General features: G+C 38.2%; 1 protein-coding gene across 1 annotated transcript in view; it reads right to left on the bottom strand.

The window, feature by feature from the left end:
- FARSB (phenylalanyl-tRNA synthetase subunit beta) overlaps window positions 1-26,678 on the bottom strand; it is an 88,678-nt gene extending 62,000 nt beyond the window's left edge. Inside the window, exons 1-7 of the mRNA XM_001365711.5 lie at window positions 26,272-26,678; window positions 22,774-22,829; window positions 16,956-17,110; window positions 11,727-11,799; window positions 11,059-11,174; window positions 4,550-4,700; window positions 1,053-1,161 (exon numbers count right to left, since the gene is read on the bottom strand). Coding sequence (XP_001365748.1) covers window positions 1,053-1,161; window positions 4,550-4,700; window positions 11,059-11,174; window positions 11,727-11,799; window positions 16,956-17,110; window positions 22,774-22,829; window positions 26,272-26,329 — 718 coding nt within the window. The 5' untranslated portion in view covers window positions 26,330-26,678. The remainder of the gene's footprint in view (window positions 1-1,052; window positions 1,162-4,549; window positions 4,701-11,058; window positions 11,175-11,726; window positions 11,800-16,955; window positions 17,111-22,773; window positions 22,830-26,271) is intronic.
- Window positions 26,679-27,070: the final 392 nt, after the last annotated feature.

Below are 27,070 nucleotides of genomic sequence, written 5' to 3'. Positions count from 1 at the left end.
CTAAAGGGATGTCTAACCCTTTCCTAAGTTTGTACTTCCTTTATCATAAGATGCTGACTATCTGAATCTCACGTCCCAATATGACACAAACATCATGTACCCTTCCCTGTTTGAAAATAGCCATCCTTCCCCCCAGATCAGAGAGAGGTAATGGTCATCTGACTTGACCTTTAGACTAATATGGGCTTTACGAAATTAACTAACCAATCAGCTTTGTAATTGGGTAACTGTTTCTAAATAAGGTCTATATGATGTTATGTCTTGTGATATGTCATCAACCTTGTACAGAAATACTCATTTTGTTATATAAACCAGGTCTAAGCCTCTGGGCATTGCCTCTGGCTGGGGTCCAACAATGTAATACACGAAAGAGAATGCTTTTATCGGAGGACTTGGCCCTCTTCTAATAAAATCTATCTTTCTACCTTGACTTGGAGAAATTTGGCTTTATTACTTTATTTACCTAAATTGTCTATATTGAGTTGGTGGGTTTTCTATTTCACAACATAAGAGTGAATTTGAGCTTTCTAGGAAATAATACCAAATGAAGAATCTTCAGGATAAAAGGAAAGGGAAGGACCAGGGGAAGAGATAAAAACAAAGATTTCCCTTTTGTGAGATAAAAACAAATATGGCATACTCTCTGATAACTTAAGCACCATAACAATTTCTGATCACTTCAATGACATCCACCTTAATTACAGTCCTATTTATCACAAACTGAAATGGCCTTGCTAGGCTCTGAATAATATTTTTAAACCCATTACCACCAAGCAGCACCTTTCATGACAACAAACCACAGTTTCACAATCAAATCTCAGAACAAATAGAAGTAAACAATTAGTTAAAAACTGGAGAGGAAAAATACTGTCTGGTTGCCTTAGACAAAGAAAATAAAGGTTAACATCAAGAGTACCAAAAGCTGTCTTTGAGCCAACAAAGAACCAAGTGACTAGAATATTCTACTGAAAATGGAATAGGGATGTTGAGGATGATCAACTAACACTGATGAGAAGTTTGGATGGAAAGGAAAAACAGCAAAATAAACTTACCATTGATGATTGGAGGCATTGAAAGGACCACACCATTACTATCATAGATAACTGGATATAGGGGTTTATTTTCAATAATGTGCAAGAAATGTTTCAGGTGGTTGTCAGTCTGAAGAAATAAAAGGACATAATGTGATTTGCCCATAATTTACCTTACTATAAGAAGTTCACAAATCTAGCTATTTGGGAATCTGAGAAAAGCAATTATAAAAGCCATAAATTAAAGAAAGTCCCAATTTATATTTATTTAACTTAAACTAAATATGTTATATTCCTTTTCCACAGAACCTCTATCATGAGATTTAGAAAATGCTTTCCCAGAAGGGAAAACAGATTTGCATTCATTAATTCAGCAACACTTTTTTTTCCTGATCTTCATAATTCAAAGTTGAATTTTCAACATAGTTCTCAGATCAAAGGAAAACAGAGATCACCTCTCTCATTTCCTTCACTTTGCAGATGAGGGACAAGCCCAGAGAGATGAGGTAATTTGCTGAAAGCCAGAGAGCTATTTCCTGGTACAGCCAAGCCTAGACTCAGGCTCCAGGTTCTGCAGCTTTAAAATAGAATGATGCTAAATGATCAAAACTAGAATTTAACTTGAGACCTTAGTTTCATTTGCCCACTGTTGACCAGCAACAATTAACACTAAGAGAAGTAGCAGATAAACTTTCTTATATCACTAAGAATTTTTCAAATTATTATGTTCACTGCTGAGCACAGGTGTCTTGACAGTCCATAAGATGATTTTTCCATTTGTGAAACTGAGCAACTTTAGGCTCACAGCGACCCTTTTTTTCACAGCAAATGGAATAGGGAGAAACAATGTGATGTGGTGGATAGAGGCTACCCTCAGAGACTGAAAGATATAGGTTCAAATACTACTTCTGACACATACTGGCTTCAGGACCTGGGGCAAGTCATTCAATGTCACAGACAACTATCTAACTTACAGAGCAGGAAATAAATTTCATTGATTGGTATTGGGAAGAAATCAGATATCTAATTAAGAAAGCTTAGCATAATGAATGTCAAATGTTATCTTTTCATGATCATTAATTTTAGACTCCTGAAATGATCATTTTGGAGGGAAAATAAATATAGGCAATAACTAATAAATGTTCAAAATAACTAAGAAGAAAATAAATACACGTTAAAAACAACCTTGAAGTAGGACCTCAAACCTATCAGGGTAGCAAAGATATTAAAATAGGGGAAAACTCATTATTGTAGAAGTTGTACAAATAAAGGACCATTTGTCCACTGTGAACTTTAAAACTACTTCACCCTACTCAGACCGTACTTTAGAAGATTTGATTTAGCTATTTCCTGATTGTAACAATGGAGATACTTGGTCTAACAGAATCAGGAATGTCTTGTGAATTTTACATTGCTCCACCCTACTTAGTCTAACAAGGTCAGGAATTGTCAGCACCCATACTTAAGGATTAAGTATCTAGGAGGATGGCCTTTGATAGACATGTGCAGAAACAGCTGACAGACCCCTGGGCTGTCCTAAATCAAGCTAAGCTACCATTGGTACAGATAAGATGCAGGAAAGTGACATAAAACCATCTATATAGGGCGCATCACTTCCTCTCTTTGCTCTCTTTCCCCGGAGAGGTGGATCTGGCTGATCATTTCCTGTGAGCAGCCTGGGCACCAGTTCAATCCTGGAACTTGAGCCTGGAGGAGCTCCCTCAGACAGCTTCCTTGAGACAGTCTTGTGGTGAGTGATAAGACTGACTCCCTTTTCCCTTGGGCTCAAGGGAGGCCCCTTGGCCAAGGCCTTTAATTCCTGCCTGGCTCAGCCTGAGTTTAGTTTAGTTTAGAGTTAGCAGTTTAAATGAACTCTTTCCTCTCCCTCTCTCTTCTCCTTAATTCCTTCTCTCTATATTAATTAAAATCACCATAATTTCCAGCTGACTTGGGTATTTTATTATTTGGGATATCCCATGGAGACCAATAATTAATTTAGATTTTAAGTCACAACTATAAAATTATCCTTTACACCACTCATGGTAGAAACATGAATTGGTTCAATCATTCTGGGAAAAAAAAATGTGGAATAGCCTAGAAAAATTCCACCCCAGGCATACATTTAGCATAGTATCTGGCACATAGTAAGCACTTAAAAAAAATGCATGTTGATTGACTGATTGGTTATACTCTAAGGAAAATAATAATACCAAGAAAAGTCTCAAATATACAGAAATGATTATAGCATTATTTGTTAAAATAAAAAACTGGAAAAACCAAGGGGAATGGCTTAACAAATTATAGTATCTAGTATACACAGTACGGACAGCTAGGTGGTACAGTGGATAGATTGTTGAGCCTGGAGTCAGGAACCCTTGAGTTCAAATCTGGTCTCAGATGCTTATTAGCTGTGTGACCCTGGGTAAGCCACTGAACCCTGTTTGCCTCATCTGTAAAATGAGCTGGAAAAGGAAATTGCAAACTGCTCCAGTATCTTTTCAAAGAAAACCCCAAACGAGATCACAGTCAGACATGACCAAAAAAAAAAAAAAGACTGAACAACATACATGGTATATAGTTATATGGAATTACAAATATGAAGAATTAAAAGAAACATGATTAGACAGACCCAAAGGAAATGATACAAAGAAAATGATAAAAGACAATGATTACAAAGTCAACATGGAAATTCATGGTCAAAAACTGGTCAAATACAAGAATCCATATTAGGATTACATCAAAGTTCCTCATCCCCTTCAATGAACTAATTTCTTCAGGGAACGTATTTGACAAAAGTGTTGGTTGGGAAGGAAAGAAAGACACAAGCATTCACTTAGTATGTGCCAGGCCCTATGCTAAAGCTCTTTACAAATATCTCATTTGGGTCTCCCAACAACGATAGGGAATAGATGCTATTAGAATCTCTATTTTACAGCTGAGGAAACTGAGACAAAAAGAGGTCATGAGACTTCCTCAGGGTCACATAAGTATAAAGCATCTGTCTGAGTTGGAATTGAACTCAGATTTCCTTACTCCAGGTCTAACGCTCCATCCATGGCATCAACTTCCTGACAATAAAATCTGTTGTGTTAAAAACAAAATTAAGTAGTAAAGTTTTTTTTTTTTTTTTAAACCCTTACCTTTCGTCTTGGAGTCAATACTGTGTATTGGCTCCAAGGCAGAAGAGTGGTAAGTGCTAGGTAATGGGGGTCAAGTGACTTGCCCAGGGTCACACAGCTGGGAAGTGTCTGAGGTCAGATTTGAACCTAGGACCTCCCATCTCTAGGCCTGGCTCTCAATCCACTGAGCTACCCAGCTGCCCCCTAAAGTTTTTTTTTTAAAGGAAGGAAAACATTTTATTTCATTATTTATCTTTTGTTTTTTACTCTTCCCTTCTGACTTAGAATTGATACTGTTTCTATTCTTATGCACTAGAGTAGTGGCTCCAGCTGCCCCTTTGTTCCTTATCTTGAAGGCTACTTTCCTGAGTCATCAACAGTCAGGAAGATACCACTTACCTTGTATAAATCCATCAGTTCACAAGCCGTGTGTTCCTTTGTCTGATTTAGTGCCTTGAATTTAATATCTGAAGGAGTCCTAGCGGTATAAGTAAATGGCCCTGAAATTGTGTCCAGATCATGAGTCCCAATCGCCACCAAGGCCCTTTTCCTAAAAATTACAATCAAACCAGATGATTAGAGATGGCACTAACTTGAGTTACTATAGTTGTTTTTCTCATGAAATTATAGTTCCTGGAAGGGTATTCCGAAGCTAGAAACAGAACAGAAAAAGGGAAAAGGGCAATCCTGTTGAAATAACCTGACACTTCTCATACACTAGGATAAGCTGGAGCCCTCACAGCTTCCAAATGTAAAGACACAAATCTGGGATCAGCTCCCGGGCCAAACTCCACAAGTTCATTCCTATTTCAGGGCGTAACTGGTCCTTTTGTTTCCCAGCATTGCTTCTAAAATGCACTGTTAATAGACAACATATTCTAACTGCCCATTTCTAGGTATGTGAGTGTGGTGTTCCCTCCTGGTCAGTCATTCAGGCTGTGAATGAATTTATTAAGCCCAGAGACCATCCTAACTAACACCTGGGAACCAATGAAGGCCAGAGGATCACTGAGCCTCTGGAGGGCAAGTATTCTCACCACCTAAGGGGGAGACCAGCTAGTAAGTACAAAGGAGGCTATGTGGGACAGACAGGGACTAGTTAATGGAGGGAAGGGGTCTGGGAACAGCTCCTGTATAAGGTGGGGTTTAAGCTAGAACTTTAGGTGGAGCTGAAGGGGGAAGGGAAGGAGCACACCAGGCATGGAGACCAGGAGGAGACCAGCCAATGTTCGGAGCTGCTGCCTAATGGAGTGCCTCACGTGTGGAAGCAGGAGGCCAACAGGACCAGCTCAAAGAGCACAAGGAGGAGGTAGGAGCTGAGACAATATGACAATGCAGAGCTCTGAACACAAAACTGTATTCTATACTGGATCCTGCAAGTGAAAGGGAGCCAAAAGGCCTCACTGACAGGGGACTCCCAGGATCGGCCTTGTGCTTCCGAGGGAGCAGAGTGGTGGCAGCATGGCTGGGTCAGAGAAGGAAAGGGACATAAGAAACAGAAGGAGGTCAATGGATGGGAACTGCCGAAGGTCTAGACAAGAGTACTGGAGGCCTCCCTGGAAGCCTAGAGGACTGGGAAACGGTGGCACCCTCACCAGGAACATGGGGGTGGAGAAGAGGGAGAGGCCACCCCTTCTTGGGATTTTCTTCCGTCTCTCTCCCCAGCTTCTCTTCTTTGCCATCACACTTGGCTTCCTCCACTTTGTCATGATCCAGGTCAGACCCCCTCAGTGCAATGGTAGCAGGCTTTCTGCTAGTCCTCCTCTTCTCTGTGCTCTCTCCCTGGCTCCTCCTCTCACCAGCTCCATGGCTCTACCTGTCTCTGAGCAAGAGTCCCAGAAGGAAATGTACAAGCCTCGTTCAGGCCCACTTGACTTCAGGCCCACGAGACTTGTCGCTTCATTTACTGCAGCCTGTGCCTCCTTGGCCTCTGCCTCTGGGCGCTTCCCAGCTCCAGTCTGTCCTCTGCACAGCAGTCGAAATCTTTATGTGGGGCTTGCCAACTCCACAAATGCCAGCAGCTCCCTACGCACTCTCTGACAAATCATAAATTCAGGTCAGCTTCAAGGTGCCTCACTGGGCTGGTGCGCTAGAGGCAAGCCACAACTTGATCCTTATTGATCTGTAAGCTAGGACTCTCTTAGACTAGAGAAGTCAGCAAGTCTAGCCCCTGAACCTGGTAGCCCCATCACTGGGGAAAGTTTGTGCTGGACTCTGTGAGATCTGCCTTTCCTAGGTCAGAAGTAATGAGGGAGGAGTTGAGGTCTCTCTCAAAAAACCTATCTATGGGGCAGTTAGGTGGTTCAGTGGATGGAGAGCCAGGCCTAGAGACAGGAGGACCTGGGTTCAAATCTGGCCTCAGACACTTCCTAGTTAAATGACCTGTGGCAATTCACTTGCCTTGGAACTAATATACAGTATCGATTCCAAGATGGAAGGCAAGTGTTTAAAAAAAAAAAAAAGGAAAAACCACTCATGGGGAGTGGGAAGGGAAGCCCTAAGGTTGACCTGTTAGTTATGAGAAAGAGAACACAACTCCCTTCATAAGCAAGAGACATGGCTCTCTGGCTCCTTTCTCTTCTCTTAGGAGGCTGGTGAGAAAGCCATTCATTGTTGGCTGACTATGCAACTGTTAATAAATGCTGTTATTTTTGGAGGAAGGGCCTCATATACATTACTGGTTAAAAATCTGAATGCTTCAACTGCTAGAGCCTATTTATTTTAAATATTGTGTATATAATAAATGTGTATGAGTCTGGAAATATATATGTGTGTGTTAAATGTACACACATGTAACTGAATATCTATTTGAATATAAGTTCCCTGAGAACAGAAACTTAAAAAGCAATGGGCTGTTTAAAAGGATTTTTGACTGTTCTGGTAATTTCATTGATTTCACCTGCCTGTCAGGGAGCAGACTCAGCCCAAATATTCAACTTTAACTTTGGGGAGGCAAATGGGTGGCTCAGCGACCTGATAGCCAGACATAAAAACATTCGGTCCTGGGTTAAAATCTGGCTTCAGATACTTCCCAGCTATGGGGCCCTGGACGGGTCCCTTGAAACCAATTGCCTAGCTCTTACTACTCTGCCTTTGGACAATAGACATTTAAATGGATAAACACACCTAAGGAACTTTAAAGACTAGAGGCTATATTCTAAGGCATTTCAGACTCCAATGGTTTATAAAAATCTCTGTATTCTATTGCATTTTTTGTTATGGTTTAACTTTGTGATTTTAAGGTCATATATTACTGGATTCAATATTATTCTGATTGAACTGAAGGTTGATTGAATTTATTTTGAATGTACTGAGTTTTGAAATTCTGTTGTTTTTCCCCTATAACTATTGAACAAATGTTATTGTGAATAAGCCCATATATGAAAAAACAGCTTTTTTCTATTTTGCTGAGGATAGATGGACTTCAGAACTGGTTATAATTGTATTAACAACTTTGGAAATTTTAATGTGCTAAATACCTCAAATGATTTGATTTTAAGGGTTTTTTAAATATGCTTTTTGGAATTTTTTTTTAACAATCTGGTTATTTTTGCCTGCCCCTACCATGAGGTAAGGCCCATTACAGTAGCTGAAGTGAAATACATTTTATAACCAACAACCTTCCCGCATTTCTAAATATGTGAATGGAAGTTGGGGCAGTTAATCTCAGGGCATTTGTATCCCTATAAGCCTCCAAGAAAAAGGAGCACCCTTTTATTTATACTCTTCAGCTCACTACTTTACTTCTACCAGAATGATATATAGATTTCTTGATTATGTTCTTAACCCAAGATGAGTTTTACTTTGTTTAAAAAAATATGTTTAAATTTAAAAAAATATGTTTAAAAAAATATATGTTTAAATACCAAGGTTGAAAGATTGTATGTTTGTAAAAATTGTGACAAATGTCCATCAATTCATAGGTTTTAAAAATGTCATACAGCAACTTATGTGAAATATGAAAGTGTTTGTTTGCTATTGTAATTAATTGGGCTATTGAGAATTTTGGGGATTTTGGTAACTACATATTTGTACTACTGCATTTTTAAAAAATGAAAAATTGTTAACCTTGTTCAATTCATTTGCCTTCTACTCACAGTGGAGCATGGCCAGATATTAAGAAGAAATGGATCTCATTTTTGGTGAGAAAGCCTTGTATTTTATATTTTCTTAGCTGACACAGAGTGTCAATGATTATAAGCTATATTTTTGAATTTTCTAAAGCTCTTTTATTATTATATTTTTCTTGCATGTGCAATATACTTTTTCAGATTTTTATTATTATTTCCTCCTTTTTATATTTGAAGCACATGTCACCAGCATTAAGATTTTCTTTAACTTTTTGACTTTTCAGTGCTACAAGTTTGAAATACATTTGCTAATGCATAACCCTAAAAAGCTAGAGACTATAAAAATAATGCCACTAATTATTTAAATAAATTATGGGACTTCGCTTAATGATTCTGTCTGATTCCAGGACAAGATATACACACAAGAGCCATTGCACAGAGCCAAAGAAAAGCAAATCCAGGATGGATTGATGCACTTCTAGGCCAATACAAAGGTCTTGAACCTAGTGTGAAGATTCGAGGTTACTATGTTTAACATGTGTTAAGACATAGGTTTTCCTTGTGTCTACACTCACTCTGAAGATACTCACAGACGAGTATCCCCGAAACCTTGGCTCCTATAATCTGGTCCCCTTTTCTGCCTTTCATAGTGTGGTACCTTTCTGTAGTCCTGGCTACTGACTGGGTAAATGTATCATTGCTTAGATCATTTTGATTGGGCCCTGATAGAAGGACCTGTTATACATTTATTTTTCTTTTACTTGGAATTTTTACACATAAGACTTTGATAGTCTATATTTTCATCCAGAAATTTTTCTTTTCTTTTTTGATTTTTCTGATGTCTTTTTAATATCTCTTGCCAATTGATTCATATACCTCATACCTCAGCCATGCATCCCTAACTGATTCTGTATCTTTCAATCACCGACAACACGGGGAAATATAAAAAAATATTATTGTAAATTGCAAAGTTTAAATTCCTTTTGAGAAGAATTTTAGGTAAAGAAGATGCTACGTCTCTGAATCCAGAAACTGAACTGTTGGAGAAGCCACCATGAAGAAGCCTCCAGACCACAAGCTGCACAAGATCAAATTGAACTTTGGGTGTGGTTGATTGAACATTTATTTGTATGTATACTTTCATGCCAAAGGGGACTGCCCCCTAAAGGGCTTTTTGTCAATGCGTTCAGCAATTATTGTTTTTATTCTTTTTTTTCTCTTATCCTCACATTATTGTAATCTTTTAAGTTGATTATGTTTTTATGATCCTTTTGGGGAAAAATGAATTTTTCCAAAAATGATCAGACGGGGAAATGTAAAAAATCGACTCGAATACAGGACTACAATCCCCACGAGCCTTTGCTCCACTTCCCCAGAATGCCTTGTAATCTCACCTGGGCCGAGATCGAGAAGGTATTTAAACTGATTCAAAGGCTTTTGAGGGGCGCTTGGCTTTTGGACTTCCATTTTGGAGCAGATGCATCTCTTCTGTGATGTGAGGTTATCTGGCCTAGGCCTCTGGCCTAGGCACGTGTTTTTTCTTATTCTGTATTTTCTTTAATCTTTAACCTTTAATAAACCTCTAAAAAAATATAATACTCCTTGCAGAGAGAAACTAATTTCTACCTGCCTCAGTCTCCCCATATTCCTAAATTTTAATCTTTACATAACCATATGGGCAACAGGTCCTCAAATAACTAAAACTACCTAGTAAGCGAAATCTTTCAGAAAAAAGTTTCCAGGCCAGTTTGGAAGGACTTATGACAAAGAATCCTATCCCCTTTCAGAAAAGGAACTGTTGGAGTCAGATGCAGATTAAAGCATACAATCTTCCACATTAGTTTATTTATGGTTTTTTGGGGATTTGGGTTTTATATGAATTTTCACTTACAATGATCAATATGGAAGTATGTTTTATATGATAATATATGTATAACCCAAATCAAATTGCTTACCATCTCTGAGAGGGAGGAAGAAGGGAGGAAGATAATTTGGATCTTATAATTTCAGAAAACATGTTAAAATTGTTATTACATTTAATTTGGAAAATAAAATATCTCTAAATAAAAATAAAAAATTAAAAAACAAGTTTCCAAGCCTCTATTGTCCATGTGAGCCATGTGTGAGGAAGAAGAGAATTTGAACTGGACAAGACTGTAGAATGAAGAAGAGAAATTGATAACACACCTGGAAAGAGGCTCAGAGAATACAATATTGAAAATAGTTACAGACACTGAATTTATGGGAATTTGTGATTTTTCGTAAAATAAAAAGAATAACTTGGGTTTCTTTTAGTTTCCTTTGCTATAACTCAATCCTAAAATGACATGACCATATACAAATTCCAGGTATCAGGTGTTAATAAAGTTTATAATAAAATATTAAAATCACAATATCTAATGTTCAAAAACACTGTTCTTAACTTTTTCCTGCCCCTGCTATAGGTAAAAGAATTTGTATTTACTGGATACAACACAACTGAAATCCTAGTTATTGCCATATCCTCCAATCAAATGCTCATCAAAGTGTGGAGATAAGCCTGCTTCTCAAGAACAAAAGAGCTTTAGCAGATCTGACAAAGCTGGACAGACACTGTGTTGGAGTCTAGCAATCACACTGATTTATGTAATACAATGATCATCCCATCTAAAATTGGAAAAGGTTCATTACCAGAAGGCTGACCACTAAATGGGGGATTCCTTTCAGCCCCAACAATTCAAAGGGAAGGAGGGATTGAAATTTGGATCTGTGGAGCAAGAACTAAGACAGAAAAAAAATCACAAACCCTTAAAGCAAATCACTACCATCTATTCTAAAGTTTGCCTTTGAAAAACAAACCTGCAGATGTTCTGATGTAATTTCTCCTGAAGTTCAATGAAGCTATCATAGCGAGCTTTAGAAAACTTGATGTTTCGAAGAACTGCTGCTACGGCATAAGGACGGACTTGGACAGTCTGGAACATATGAGATCAGAAGAGATGGTAAAAATTCCCAGTAGAGGTCTGATTGTTTTCTTAAGCTTTATAAATTCACATTTCAATCAAATCAAGAAACTAGCCAACAAAGATTTAGTGTCCACTAAATGACACTGAAATAAAATAACTTTTCTAGATCAAAATAAAGCTATTTTCTTCACTAAAGATTTAGAAAGAGAAGGCATTCTGCCAAAAGTTTATGATTTTAGAAAAACAACATTAAGATAATACACTCATTTTTCAGTTCTTTTTAGTTTTATGTATGGTCCATGTTTGTGGTGTTGTACTTTAATTTTTTTTCTGGAATACTGTATTTCTAAAGTCAATTTTGAGGGCTCATCATTACATTTTGTTTGTGAGTATAGCAATAAGTTAATTTTAAGCATATAAATTATAGTGAATGATTAACAATCATCTGCTTTTGATAGGATAAGAAGGGCAGGTTCTCATTTCTTTTTTCTTTCAGCCTGGAAGAACAAACATGTACGAAAAGTATTTGATGAACGAGAAACAAGAAGCAAGACTTGATACCTCTTCTGTGATAATCAACCTCTGGATCTGTCCATTATTCGGCTTTATCCTTTTGTATCTTGGAGCTTTTATCCTACAATTAAAAAAAAGGAAATTTATTAATGAGATTCAAACATGTCAGTACATAAAAATAGATTATATTATAAGGTGAAGTACTTTAGAATTGGAAGAGATGTAAAATATGACTGAATACTATATCACAAAGATGAATATAAATTAAAAGTAAGACAATCAAAATTTGACCTTTAAGGATGAACTTATTGGTGACAGTTGTCATGAAGGATTAAGATTTGTTTAATAAGGGCTTTTTATTCATTCATTTATTCATGAGTGGATATGCTATTAAAAAGTTTATAAATACATATTATATATCATCATTTGTAGTTTCCCACCTACAAAGCTCCATTTTTATTTCCATAGATGATAATTTTACCACTTTTATTTATTGTCTTAACTCATAAACTTTATGTATATATGTTATGTTATGTTACATTGTTTTATATATTTAGTCTATATACAAAATCTACGTATCCTATAAGAAATCCCAAGGTCCTATTTTTTTTATTATTATTTCTAAGCTACAGCCAAGATGGCGGAGTAAAGCAGAAAAGCTCAGTTACCATAAGAATCCTCTCCAACCAATATTAAAATAAAGCCACAATACAAATACAGAGAGAAAACCAACAAGGAGACAGAGTGAAACTTTCAAGAAAAGAAAAACCCAAAAGGTAGACAGAGAATATCTGGGTCACTGGGGTAAAAAGGGGAGCACAGGAAGGAGGAGACTTTAGCAAGGAATGAAGAACAAGCCACACACTCTACCCTACATCTGCTGTCCCAGGTTCAGAACATAAGTCCAAGCCAACATCCAGACCCTGAGCCACTGCCTAGGCAAACAGAAGCCCAATAAATCCACACCCCTTGAAATTCTAAACCTGTGAGGAAGTCTGGAATCCCAGCCCAGGGCAGTCTATGTTGAAGTAGGCTGATCTGCATGGGCCCAAACAATGCCCAAAGGGCTTTAAAAGACTTCTTGCCCTTTGGCCCAGCCATACCACTGTTGGGCCTATACCCCAAAGAGATAATAAGGAAAAAGACTTGTACAAAAATATTTATAGCTACACTCTTTGGGGTGGCAAAAAATTGAAAAATGAGGAGATACCCTTTGATTGGGGAATAGGTATACAAATTGTGGTATCTGTTGGTGATGGAATATTACTGTGCTAAAAGGAATAATGAACTGGAGGAATTCCATGCAAACTGGAACAACCTCCAGGAATTGAGGCAGAGTGAAAAGAGCAGAACCAGCAGAACCTTACACACAGAGACAACTACACTGTAGCACAATCGAATGTAGTGGGCTTCTCTACTAGCAGCAATGCAATGATCCAAGACAATTCTGAGGGACTTATGAGAAAAGAACACTATCCACATTCAAAGGAAGAACTGTGGGAATAGAAACATAGCAGAAAAACAACTGCTTGATCACATGAGTCAATGGGGATATGATTAGAGATGTAGACTCTAAACAATCACCCTAGTGCAAATATCAATAATATAGAAATAGGTCTGATCAATGACACATGTAAAACCCAGTGGAACTGAGCACTGGCTATGGGAGGGGGTTTTTAGAGAAGGGAAAGAACATAAATCATGTAACTATGATCTGTGTGGGCCCAGAGTGAAGCCAGGAATCCTAGTCTGGACTTGGGATGAAGACAAAAATCCCAGTTTGGGGTGGTTGGTGGACTGGAAGTGGGTCCAGATCTTTCTGCAGAGGGCTCAGGGTGGAGCTCCGGGACAAGGCAATCAACTGTGTGCCCAAATAGAGCAAGTACATAGTGAGACCAAAAAAACTTACATGTCAGTCTCAGGCTAGCATTTGAGCAATTTCTGACCTGACCAAGCTCAGAGTAGGACCAAAAGCTTATGCCCAAGCCTGAGACAAGTCTTTAAGATATTAGCAACTCAAGGGTTAATTGAATCAACAGAGTGAGGTGACTCTCAGAGCTCTCAGCCCCCACTCATCATATTTTATTGGAAGAGGATACCCTAGACCTCCCAGAAAACAGAGCTTACCTATAAAAAGGTAGGCAAAATGAGCAAACAACCAAAAAACCCCACCTAACTCTAAAGAATTTTTATGGACACAAAGAGCAAGGTACAGGCATAGAAGGAGACAGTGAAAGCAAAGCAAACACATGCAAAGTCCAAAATAAAAATATGGATTGGACACAGATTCTGGAAGAGCTCAAAAAAGACTTCAAAAACCAATTAAGAGACACAGAGGAAAAGTAGGAAAGAGAAATGAAAGCAATGCAAGAAGAAATGAAAAAGGAGAACCAAAAATGAATGGAGGAAAAATCTGACCTTAAAAATTAGAACTGTGCAACTAAAAACTAATGATTTTATTACTAAGCTAGGCTATAGGCAAAAATTTTTGCATTTTTTATCAGGTCACTGGCTACAATGAAAGGACAATAAATGGGGAGCAGTTTTAAATTCTAGTGTGGCATTGTTCTTGGGAAAACTATGAGACTCTCAAATCACTTCATTTCTCTGTGTCTTAATTTCTCCAAATGCTAAAAAGATAGTCACCTATGAACTGAGTCTGATAACATCTGCCCAAAGGTATGTCTTACTGAAATAATGTGAGAATAAACTAGGGATAAAAGACCCTTATTTTTTCAGGCCTTATAGTTTACCAGTCCGTGCATATAGATAGCTAAATATAAAATTATCTGATGGGAGAGAAAACACTATCAACTGGACAGATCAAGAAAGGCTTTGGTTAGGAGGTGGTACCTGAGCTGAGGCTAGAAAGAAGCTAAAGCTTCTAAGATGCAAGAGACCACAGCCAGATTGGGAATGTGACCTACTACTCCATAGGGAATATAAACTACCTTGAGAAGATGTAAGGAGCAAAAGAAGCTCCAACGATGCCATAGGAAAACTTGTGGACAACTGTGAGCCATCCCTGACACTCTGCCTTCTTTTTAATATTTGACCAGGCCTGGGGTGGATGTGGGCATCTGCCATGCTACTTTGTCTGCCTGCTGACAAGGGCTGGCCTTTTGTGTAAACTCCCCCAATTACTCTAATTAATCCTAATAAAATCTACTCCTAGCCAAGCTAGCATGGGCCCCTCTTTCTTTGTTATCACAGTATTCTCACAGAGAGTAGGCCACCCTACAGTACAAATAGTTGTTGTTTTTCACCCTTCATACTTGAAGAGAGACAAAATGCCATCACTGGGACTGTCTTTTGATGTAAGCATAAGTTGGATTAAATGAGGCAGTCATCAGCCTCACTCTTTCACCCAGAATCAGCAAAGTCTAGTGGCAAGATAAGTCAAGGGGACAGGTGATGGCCAAAGATGCCATGGATGACAGGCTTTTTCAAAGTCTAACTAAGCTCTACATGCTCCATAGCACCTGCTTCAGCCACCTTCATGGCTGCTGAAACAAACTGTTTCATTTGTCCCTTTTGTAGGGGAAAATCCTCACATGCCTAAAGGAGACATCCCCCAGACTTACCAATAGGTCTGAGGTCTATTGGTTAACACATGCCAGACAAGGGCAGTTTAGGAAGGTATAGTCAATGGGCATGTTTCAGCTTCTTGGAGCCATGGGTGAGAGCTGGGTAGCAGGGGAGTCCTAAAAAGGGCTTGGTAAGCCCTCAGCCAGAGGTCCTAGTCTCCCCTGAACACCCTATATATCCCAAGTTAGCATAATCAGTGCAGAACAGATTTGCCCCTTACATTTGGCATCGTTGGCAGGAGAATTTACCTCCCTTTATAATCTTGTGTTCTTATACCACCCTTGCAAAGGCATGGGGCCAAGAAATGCAAAGCTGATTTCAGGGAAGAGAAGGCTGGTTTGGGCAGAATAGAACAGGTAAAAGGAAGTAATGTGAGATAAATCCTATAGGTGGGAACCAGTTTGGGGAAAGCTTTCAATGACAGATTGAGAAGTTTATATTTTATCCCAGAGACAATAGAGAACTAAAGAAGTTTTTTTTTTGTTTTGTTCTGTTTTATTTTAAATGGCGTCAGAAGTAGTCAAATTATCCTTTGACTTATTATTATTATAAATAACTATTCTTTATAATATAGTAAAACATTTATTTAATATTAATTAAATATATTATTTAATATAGTATTTTTAATAATTCAATAATATTTTATAGTTTAAGTAACTGTATAAATTATAATATAATGTTCATAATATTGATGTAATATTTATATCATGATGTTATAAATACATTATTATAAATGTCAATATTAATTTGGCATTTGGATGGAGAAAGGATTGGAAAGGAGAGAGATTGCAATCAGGAGGTTCAACTAAGTAGCTACTGTAATAGTCCATACAAGAGCCATGAGAGTAGAGAAGGGGAAAGAGTCAAGACAGAGGGGAAAAATCTCAGTAAGACTTGCCAACTGATTGGAAATAGTAAAGAATATGTTGATACCCACAACAGAACAAGCAGTTTGGAAGCAAAGCAGGCTTACAGGAAAAGAGATGAACTCCATTTTAGATGTGGTAGGCTTGAGATGGTGATAGAGAATACAATTGGAGATATCCAACAATTCATTTAAACTCTAAAACATTTACTCAGCCCCCATAGGCCCCTGGCAATGGGAAACTCTGGCTCAGGAGAGAGATTAGGATTGAATATATAGCTATGGCCATTAACTACATAAAGATAATAATTTAATCCATGGGATCTGATGAGATCAAGGGCCCAAGATAGAGTCTGAGAGAACATCAGGAATGAAAAAGATATATTTACAAAGTATGAAAAATGTGCAAGGAGTATACAAGTTTTTACAAGAAATAGTACTCTACCCCATGTATTAAACATAAATATATTTTCCTTGGAAATGAATGTTTCATTTGGATTATTTCATGTAAATTGCATGTATCTTTCCAGGCAAAATTATGGTCTTAAACTATATTTTCATTCATCATAATAATTTTAAATGATATTTAAAACATGGCATCAGTAGGGCAAATTTTCAAAAGCTTACAACCAGACCAGCCTTTATCAAAGAGAGAATGTATTTTTATCTAATGAACAGGAGCTTCTGAATATACAAAAAGACTAAAATTTTAATATCTCCACATGATTTTCCTAGAGCATAAAAACAATAACTAATAATGACAAAGAAACACAGCATCTACCAACAAGGTTGGCAGAACATTTTAGGACATTTAGTTGCATTACCTCTCTTTAAAAACCTGAAGCCCTCGAACCAATCCTTCCAGACAAAGAAGATCATATCTGTTAGCAGGGACATCGATTTTGTAGAGAATGACATCAGAGGCTCCCTCTGCCTTTTCATCTCCTTGTTCTTTACTTATAATCTCCTTTTCAGAAGTCTAAAAGCATACAACACAAAAACTGCATTCATCACAATGGGGCTGAATAAATCTAAAATTCTTTATAAAGTACTATGTTAAGTCCCACAGAAAAGGACTTATGTCCATCTCTGTTTAATAAAACAGCAAACATTTCATGGTACTAATGTTAAACATTATTCCCAGCTAAATCAACATATACACACTCCCTTATCCAAATCAACAAATTAAGTTCCACAAACATGTTGTGTACAGATGTTTTGGTAGGAACTGCAGGAACCTAAACTAAAGGTAAAAAATGTTATCTTTGCCTCTTGGCGTCTGCACTATAGTAGACTATACTAGATACCTACAGAGAAAATTATAATAAATTAAAAAATTACATTGGCATGAACAAAATGCCATTTCAGGTATTATGGGAGACTATAAATAACACTGAGTGAATCAAGGAGGCTTTATGGGGTAGGTAGTGTTGAATTGGACTTTAAAGGATGGTGAGGAATTCAACAGATATAGAAGAAGAAGCAAGGAATTCCAGGTATAGAAAACAGATATGGGGCAGAAAAAAAGCAGAAGGCAAGTTCATTGGGCAGTGAAGGATCCAATTCTGTTGGAATTTCATGTATATAGAGGATAGTAATATGAAATGAGACTGGAATTGTAAAGTAGTAGCCAGGCTATAGAGGAGTTTGAATGTCAAGGAAAGGAATTAAAAATTTACATATCAGATAAAAAAGAACCAATGAAGGTGTTTCACAATGAGGGCAATAACTAAAAGTATGCATCAAAAATATAAGTCTGGCAGAAATATCAAGGATGTAATAGAAGATGGACAAAGTAGAAATGGGAAGATCTGTTAGGAATTATTATAATTTAGATTGGTATCTATGAGGTTTTGCTTTGGGAGAGTGGTAGTGGGACTAGAAGAATGAAGACCTGAGAGATATTGGGGCATCCAGCAACTCAATTAACCAGAATAGATACAAATCCAGAAATACCTGAAAAAGTCTCCAAAGATGAATGGTGATAAAAATAGCCACAAATTGCTATTACTGCAAAAATTACATGAGGCATGATTAAAATCATCGGTTTGATCTGGTTAGATCAAAATATTTTCACTGATTGACAATGACTGTAAAAACCAATACAGTCTGGCACCAAGGTAAGAATCATCAAGGAACCAGAAATGGAAGAAATAAAAAGAAAAGTGGGAAATGGCAGACTAAAGATATAGCTGGGATTTTTAAAATGAGCTTGTAGATAGAAACAGAATCAGTGAAAGGAAGGGAAGGAGCATTCTACAACAACCACAGTCCTGAGGCAAGAGAGAGAAAAACACTGACTAGAAGAATACCGAAAGCAGTCAGGAAACCTTCAGGGTAGGGGTAAAAAGCTCTCCATTTCCACAGCTCAGAGCAATGCTGCATTAGAGAAAAATCAGAAGAGGTTCATATCAATAGGCCTAAATCAATAGAAAACATTCAATTATCATGTTTGTTGAGGCAACGAAGCATGTGCTATATTTAAGAAAAACTTATCAAAAGCAACTAAAAGTTTTGACAAAAACTGTTAACTTTCAATTAGGTGGAAATCTTGGGTGTCCATTCATGAAACATCCTGTTTGAGGAACAGAATTAAGAAAAAATATACAATGCTCTGTACCTACATAATGACTTCTACACAAAATTTCCAGAGACTTACCAAATACTGATTTTTATTCCCCATATCTTAGTAACAAATTAAGAATTTAGATTCTATGATCATATAATAAAGCAGTAGCATGGCATAGACAAAGACCTGGCCTTAGAGCCAGGAAGACCTTGTTCCGTCTCAGACACATGCTAGCTGTGTGACCCTGGGCAAGTTATTTGAGGCAATTCTAGGGCAGCAAAACAGATACTTTAGGCCAGTAAGTATCAGATTTCCTATAACTGTATACTGACTATGAAAACCACAAATTAACATTATCTACGTTGTGCTGTACTGTACTATAAATTTGTTAAACATTTCCCAATTAGATGAAATATGAGATTGAGTGTCATTTGTTGCTTTTCCTTCAAGCAGTGTTACTAATCGATACTAATTGGACACAAAAAAGCCAAAACTATGTTGTGCCTGGGACTTTTCAATGCACAACTCATGGCTTCTACTCTCCAAAGTTTATTATAATCATGACAGAGAAGAATCAGCCTGATATGCTAAGAAAAGAGAAAAATAAAAATAAATAAAGAGTAAAATACAGTTACTCAAGTAATTAATAAAAGGATGTTTTAAACATTACCCAAGTAGAGGTGGGATTTTGAGGTATACAAATGAAAAAGATTTAAATCAAGGGCACTCTGGGAAAGATGGGCATTTGAACTCAAATTTGACAAAAGTCCTAAATGAAGTTTAATAGCTAATTCTTTTGTATCCAAGGCACACTGTCAAAAACATCAGATAGTAATTTTGCTTCATGTAAAGAGCAAAGGCTGTTTCATGTTTGTCTTTGTATCCCAGGGCTTACCAGATAGTAGGTCCTGAATAAATGTTTGCTTAATGAATGGGTAAATCATGAAAAATCATCCCTTTCTCGGTGATTTTGTAAGAAGCCAGCATACTACTGCAACTAATAGAGGTGGGCAATGATGGAAGTGGGATCCTTGCTCCCAAGGCTTGAATTTTTCACCAGTTAGCACCAATTAAACATAGGTTGCAAATCCCGCATTATTAGCCTAGCTAGGCATAAATGGCAAAATCTGTATTGCTAAGCATTTAATCGTATATTATTAATCAGTTAAGATAAACAGGCACTCTTCCACTCTGTCAGTCTTGTACAATTGCATATTATTACTAATCATTTGTACTGTTCTGTTCTCTATTTATGGCAGTTATGCTGGTCTTAAACCTCCCTGCATTTCACAGGGAGATAAGGGCATTCCAGGGAGATAGTGAGGCTTCTCCTCCCCTGGGGTTTTCTGCCTGAACTGCCCCAAAGCTCAGGGATACATTATCAATAAATATGCAAACCCTGATCCACCCTTTGGACTATTCCACCAGCCCCAAAAGGGCTATCACATTGCCCTGAACCTCTTCAAATAAGCACTTTCATAAATCTGGAAAGAATGGAGTTTTGAGCTTTCCTTCCTCTCAGTGAGGCACTGCTATACACTTAGATGGAGTGTTTTTCCCACAACATATTTTGGTGGTCCTTACAGGAAATTGCTTGTGCTTCAGCTTTCTTTGGTCCTGAGGTAAGAAAGATTCCTTTAACTCTTAACTTCCTGGGGTCCTCTCTTAGGAGTCAGCTTAAGTGGAAGAGCAACAAAGCTCTAGGGTCAGTCACTTCTGCTGCACCCTTGAAGGAGCACAGTCACTTGCCAGGAGTATGGGGCAAAGAACATCTACTCCCAAAGATTCATCATTGAGTGCTCTTTTAAGACAGGGGAATAAATTAGATCTATCTGACCTGAAATGGTAAAATAATAGAAATAGAAATGGGTTTAAGTGAAAATGAAAGTTGGTTTGCAGAAGCTAGCATGAGCACATGCTAGGAACTCTGAAGAGAGGAGATGGAGTCTTCATGATCTTGATGCTCCTTAACATTTCCTGCTTCTGGCTAAATATTCCCAAACCCTCCCTATGCTACCTGGCATTAAAATCCTCCCTTGTCAGTTTAAATGGATGTTATTAGTTTTTCCAAGATGGATAAGGATGAACTCAAGGGGACTGAGTTCACCCCAACTGGACCAGGTCTGAGGTGAATACCTCAGGTCTCATACAACAAGGGACTCTGGATAACGCTTCTTCTTAGTCAGGATTGATAGTATAAAGATCTTCTTAAATGTTTCTTCTGTGACAAAAGTTACTCCCAAAGGAATTTAAAAGGTTTCCTTTCTCTCACCAACAGGCTTGGCTAGACAGGCTCAACAGTGAGAAGCAGCTCCTTCCTCTCAGGCTTCAGGACAGGAAGCGAGAGAAGATTATCATTGCACCTTCAAAACTCTCCCTCCTCCCTCTCCTACATTCCAGAATCCTTTCTTCAGAGTTCCTAGCATGTCCTCATGTTAGCCTCTGCAAACCAACTTCCAAGTTCACTTAAACCCATTCTATTTCTATTATTTTACCATTTCAGACCTAAAGAAGAGACAGAAAACTGCAGGAGGAGAAGCCTTGCTATCTCCCTTAGTATGAAACATAAGGAGAGTGTAGCACATTATAAGACCAGTATACATGACATAAATACAAACAGAACAGTACAATTAATAATAATATGCAACAGTATAAGACTGACATACATATAGAAAAGAACAATGTGAGATTAATTTAAATGCTTAATAATATACAAATGTTAAATGGTTGGCAATACAGATTTTACCATTTATGCCTAGCTAGGCTAATAATACAGGTTTTGTAATCTATGCTTAACTAGTGCTAAATGATGAAAAATACTAGCCTTGAGGGCAGAGGGTCCTGCTTCTCTCACTGCCCACATCCATCACAACAACCGCCTAACTAGTCATTTGGCCTCAAGTCTCTCCCTACTCTGATTCAGCTTCTCCTAAGCTGCAATGCAATGGTCCAGGTCTGAGCAGACAGGCTCAGTAAATTAATGGCAGTGACCCTCTTACCACCAAGATCAAAAATAAAACTCTTCTGTTTGGCATTCAAAATTCTTCATAACCTGGCCTCTTGCTACCTTCTGGTCTTCTAACCCATTCCTGTAATGCTGGCTTACTTGCAGGTCTTCAAACAAGTTGTTCCATTTCCCCTCCCATACCAGTGCACTGGCTGTTCCCACTAACTGATGGTCTTCCCTTCAGCCTCTTAGTTTTCCTGGCTTCAAGAATGAGTTCAAGTCTACTACTCCAGAGGCCCTTGCCTGTCTCTCCCCAATCCTATTCCCTCTCAGGAGGCCTGCCATTCACTCTCTGGCTATCTTGTCGATACCTAATTGTTTATATGGTGTCTCCCCTATTAGGGTATAAACTCCTTGAAGGTAAGGACTGGGTCTTTGCCTTTCTCTATATCTCCAGCACTTGGCCCAGAACTGGCATTTAATAAACATTCAATAAATACTCTGACTTGACTATCTCAGTATTAAGAAATTGTGTAATAATTTTTAAACTTTAAGCAAAATATCTATATGATACTTTAATTTTTCAGAACATTTATCTTTTATTTTCTCATTTGATTCCCATAACTCTATTAGATAATTTCTATGGGTATTATTTCCATTTTATTGAGAAGGCAACTGAAGCTCATTGAGATCAAGGGACTTGCCCAAGGTCAGAAAGAGTGTCTTGTGGGAGGTGATCCAAGTATCTCCCAGTCCAGCCCCAATAATATATTGATACTAACATTAACATAATGGATATGCCACTTTACAGGCTTATTATTATTTATTATTATAGTTGTCATACCTTCAAAAAATAGCAAAAAATTTTTTTAAATTACACCTCCAGAACTTTTACAATCATTTTCTAAGGAGACTACTGGATTGCATTAAGATTTAAATTCTCTTAACAAAAATAATAGCAAAGTGGGACCAAAACACATATATCATCTGAATGGGTCAAAACGGTAAATCTATAATCTAAACACAAGGTGATAAAGATGAGGTACATTAAACCCTCTAAAATGTAAATGTTTTATTATTTTATTAGAGACAAAAGTAGAAGATAAAAACCATTTCTAATACATACAATTTCATCAAGCTCCAGACCAAATTCAAAGCACAGTTCATCAAACTCTTCATCAGCTAAAAGGGAAAAAAAATAGTTGATCAATTTTAGCCAAATTAAAACCAACTAAAATATCAATGGATGTTTTCATTGACTTGAACCTAAGAAAATAACTATCATGCTCAAACAAGCTTTCTTGAACTACATTTTTCTTTGCTTTGCTCTTTGGCATGTTATTTATATCCTGGATTTTGGTGTTGTGATCAGACTTTCATACTTATATTCAATGGAAAGATGTCACTCCCACCAATGACTAATCTCACCCTTGTCTCTCATATCCACACTGAAGCTATTCCTTAAGCTTAGAATGAGCTCCCTTGTCTCTACTCCCTCTTGGAACTCTTCAAGGTCAAGTAAGTGCCATCTCTTCAAGAGGCCTTTCCTGATGCCCCCAGTTTTTACTGGGCTACATAGCTTTGCATTTTACACATATCCTATATTTATTTGTTAATTTCCTTAAAATGTGAGCTCCTGGAAGATTCTTGCAAATCTTCTTCCCGAACCTGGAGCTCTATCTCTGAGCCTCCTAGCTCTCACCTGCCAGGGCATAAGCTACCATGTCACTTTCCTGCTGTTTCTTCAACATATCTAACCCCTCATCCCTAGCCCTCCACTCTCAAACACTGCTTTATATATAGTCTTCCTACTAAAATTTAAGTTCTTTGATAGCAAGACCTTTTTTGTTTGTTCCTGTATTCCCAACACTTAGCACAGTGCCTGGCATAGATCAATATTTTCTTTTCTCCCTCTAATACTTGCATCCCTAACACTTGGAATACTGAAGGCATGCTCTTATGAAATGTTCAGAATTGACTGGTTAAGTATTGACTCTTCAGTCCTCAGTGAATGAGTAAGACCTGGTTTTTCTTTACCTTCCTACTCTTGATACCTCATTCAATGTGCAGATGTTACAGAGATGATCTTAGGTTCTCCAAAGATATGCCAGTGCTGTACAAGCCCTGAAAGGCCCAACACACCTGGAAATGATCTAAGTATAGGACTGGCAAAAGAGTACACATTTTCGTGAATGGAATGGAATATTATTATATTGAAAAAATGATACATATATGGAATTCAGTGAAGCATGTGGAATATTTAATATACATGTTGGACAGCTTATATGCTGGTTGATTTTGTTGAATTGTTTTTTTCTTTTTTTAAATTCCTCATTACATAGGATGGCTCACTACTTTGTGGAGGTGGAGGAGAAAGGTTATAATTTGAAATGAAAATAATGCAAAAATAAAATATTGATAAAAATATTTTTAAATTATGTATTTTCTGTCTAAAAACCAACATGTAAAGAAATTAACAGCTAACTGAAGAGAAATTTTATAAGCTTTCCTCAGAAAAATAAGAGAGCTGATCTATCATTTGTTCAGAATCAATAAGAAACATGTATAGTCATCCCACCATAGTATCACAATAAGCATAAACAGAAAACTATGAGGAAAACTAATATCCTCTATAGGATGTGAAAAAGTAAATAAGTTATGACAAAAACAGAAAATGTGACTAGGCTTAGTGACTTTAAGAAACTATTTACTAGGGGGAAAAAATGTAAGTGCAAAGACTTTCAGACCTGATATCTGTCACAAACAGTAGGTAGTAATAGGGTACTGGGCTTGGAGTCAGAAAGGCTTTGGGACCCTGAGCAAGTGCTACTCAACCTATTTGATTCGGTTTCCTCATCTGGAAAATGGGACAATCAAAGGACACTGCCCCCTCCTCAGAGAGTTGTTCTGAGGATAAACTGGACAATATTTTTAAAGTACTCTGAGAACCTTAAAATGCTATAATTATAGCAATCATTATTAAAATCTTAACAACTCCAAGTCTATTGTTCAATAATTCACTGAGTACTGAAGTCAAGAGAGGAGTTTCAAGCAAGTGATTCTAAAGGAGGATATTTATTAAACAAAAATATTCAACATTTGTTTTGGAAGATGTCTGGCAATAGCTACAAAACAACCAACAATGGATGTCCAGGGGGCTCTCTCCAAACACTCCAGTTTACAGATGACAGATTGCATTAAGCTTTGAAACAAAAACAAAAACAAAAAAAGAGGTGGAGAACAGCAAGGTGTCTCAGTGGATAGAGAGCCAGGCCTGGAGATGGAGGTCCTGGGTTCAAATCTAGCCTCAGTCACTTTCTAGCTGGATGACCCTGGGCAAGTCACTTAATCCCAATTGTCTAACTCTTACTACTCTTCTGCCTGGGAACCCATACTTAATTTAGTTTCTATGGCAGAAGGTATAGGTTTAAAAATAAACCTGAAATTCACAAGATCATACAGCTAGGAAATGTCAGGATTAGGTCTGAAACTTAAGTCCCTCTTGATTCCAAATCCATGATTATTTCTACTACATCTTCCTGCCAACAAAACCCAAAGCAGATGCAAAATAAATTATAACCTACAAGAGAATGGGTTCATCAAAAACTATAGAAGGGAGACAGTTTAGAAGACAAGAGGTACTGGGTTCAAATGTGATTCCAGACACTTTCTAGCTGTGTTACCCTCAGCAAATCACTTAACCCCCACTGCCTAGCCCTTATAGCTCTTTTGCCTTGGAATCCATACACAATATTGATTCCAAAATGTTAAGTATGGATTAAAAAAAAAAACTACAAAAAGATAATGAGCCCAGTCCTGGATCATTAGACTAGAATTCTAAACTGGCCCATTACAAAAGTCAACTTTTTAAATGTCAATATATTCCTAACAATGCTATAACCAATATTACCTCCATGAAGATCTTTGAGTATATTCTCCAGATTATTCTACATGGCAGTGAATTACGGAAATGCATAGTCACAAAAGAATTATAGCTACATATAACCCAATCTGCGGCAGGTTCCCATCTGGCATTCAAGAAGATTTTGTCAGGGGCATGTATGATCAGAAAATGAGGGGAGAATATAGGAATGTGGATGAAAATCCCTCCCTCTCTCAAAATACACACACATGCACACATGGAAGAACATTCTTGCAGAGCACTGTCTTTTTTTTTTTTAACCCTTGCCTTCTGTGTTAAACCAATACTTTGTATTGGTTCCATGGCAGAAGAGCAGTAAGGGCTTGGCAATGGGGGTTAAGTGACTTGCCCAGGGTCACACAGCTAAGAAGTGTCTGAGACTAAATTTGAATCCAGGATTTCTTGTTTATAGGCCTGGCTCTCTATCCATTGAGTGACCAAACTGCCCCACACCCCAACTCGATCTTCCCAAGAAACCTTGGGAAAATGAGGGAGGGGGGCGGAGGGAAGGAAAGTAATGTGACCCCCGCGCTCTCCCCTCGCACCCAACCCCCTCCAGGTCAAGACTTTGACCATTCCTCCCCCACCTTGGCAGGGGGTATAGGCTGAGGAAACCTCCCCCTGGCGAGGTCACCCCGGCTGCTGCCATGACATGACTACCCTTCATGTCGCAGGGTGGACCGGCCTCAGGGCCGAACTTACTGTAGGTCCGGCCCAAGGCTCGGAAGAGCAAATCTCGCTTCACACTGACAGTAGGCATGGCTCCTTCTCAAACGCTGCGCCTGCGCGCTAGACTCCACCGGATTGGTTCGGAGGTCCTAGGAACAAAGACCCAACTCCTTGAAATGGGGTCGTTCCCAGTAACTCCTGATTCGTTCTCGTTCCTCCCGCTCCGTTTTGTTCCTCCAGGCACCCTGTGAGCAATGGCTTACGCTATTAGTAAACCTAGATATCTGAGGCAAAGAATTTCGGAGGGGAGGCCAGAAGAAAGAAGAGGCAAGGTCCAGAGATGCTACAGAACAGGCAGTGTCCTAGATAACCCGTATTGCTGATCGATTTCATCAGCCTGGAGTGAAGGACCAGAAGCCGGATAGGGGCGGAGCCCTGGGAAGGTGGAGAATCAGAAGAGGCGGGACAGAGTGGGAGACGGGGCAAAGGATAAGACCGAGGAGAAAGGTATAAAGTGGGCGGGACCAAAAGGGCCGGGCGGGGACCTGGTGGGCTAGAATGTTCAGGAGATAGTTTCCAAATTACTTAATGCGGGAATGAAGAAATGGGGAGAAAAGATATTTGGGGTAAAGTTGGTAGAACAAGCTCAGGGAGAGAGAAAGTTGTGCTGCCCACTAGGAAGAAGGGCTCTCAATATCCAGTGACTTATTGTCCGTGACAAAAGTCATGCCCAAGGGCAGTCGGTTACCATGGACAGAGCTCTAGACCTAGTTCTAGGAATCAACCATAAATCCATCAAACAGGATTCCAGTTCAACAAACGTTAATTCATC

This window comes from Monodelphis domestica, chromosome 8, assembly GCF_027887165.1.
Source record: "Monodelphis domestica isolate mMonDom1 chromosome 8, mMonDom1.pri, whole genome shotgun sequence".
NCBI lineage: Eukaryota > Metazoa > Chordata > Mammalia > Didelphimorphia > Didelphidae > Monodelphis > Monodelphis domestica.
The sequence above is the reverse complement of the archived record's forward strand: the minus strand, read 5'-3'. Positions and strand labels throughout refer to the sequence as shown.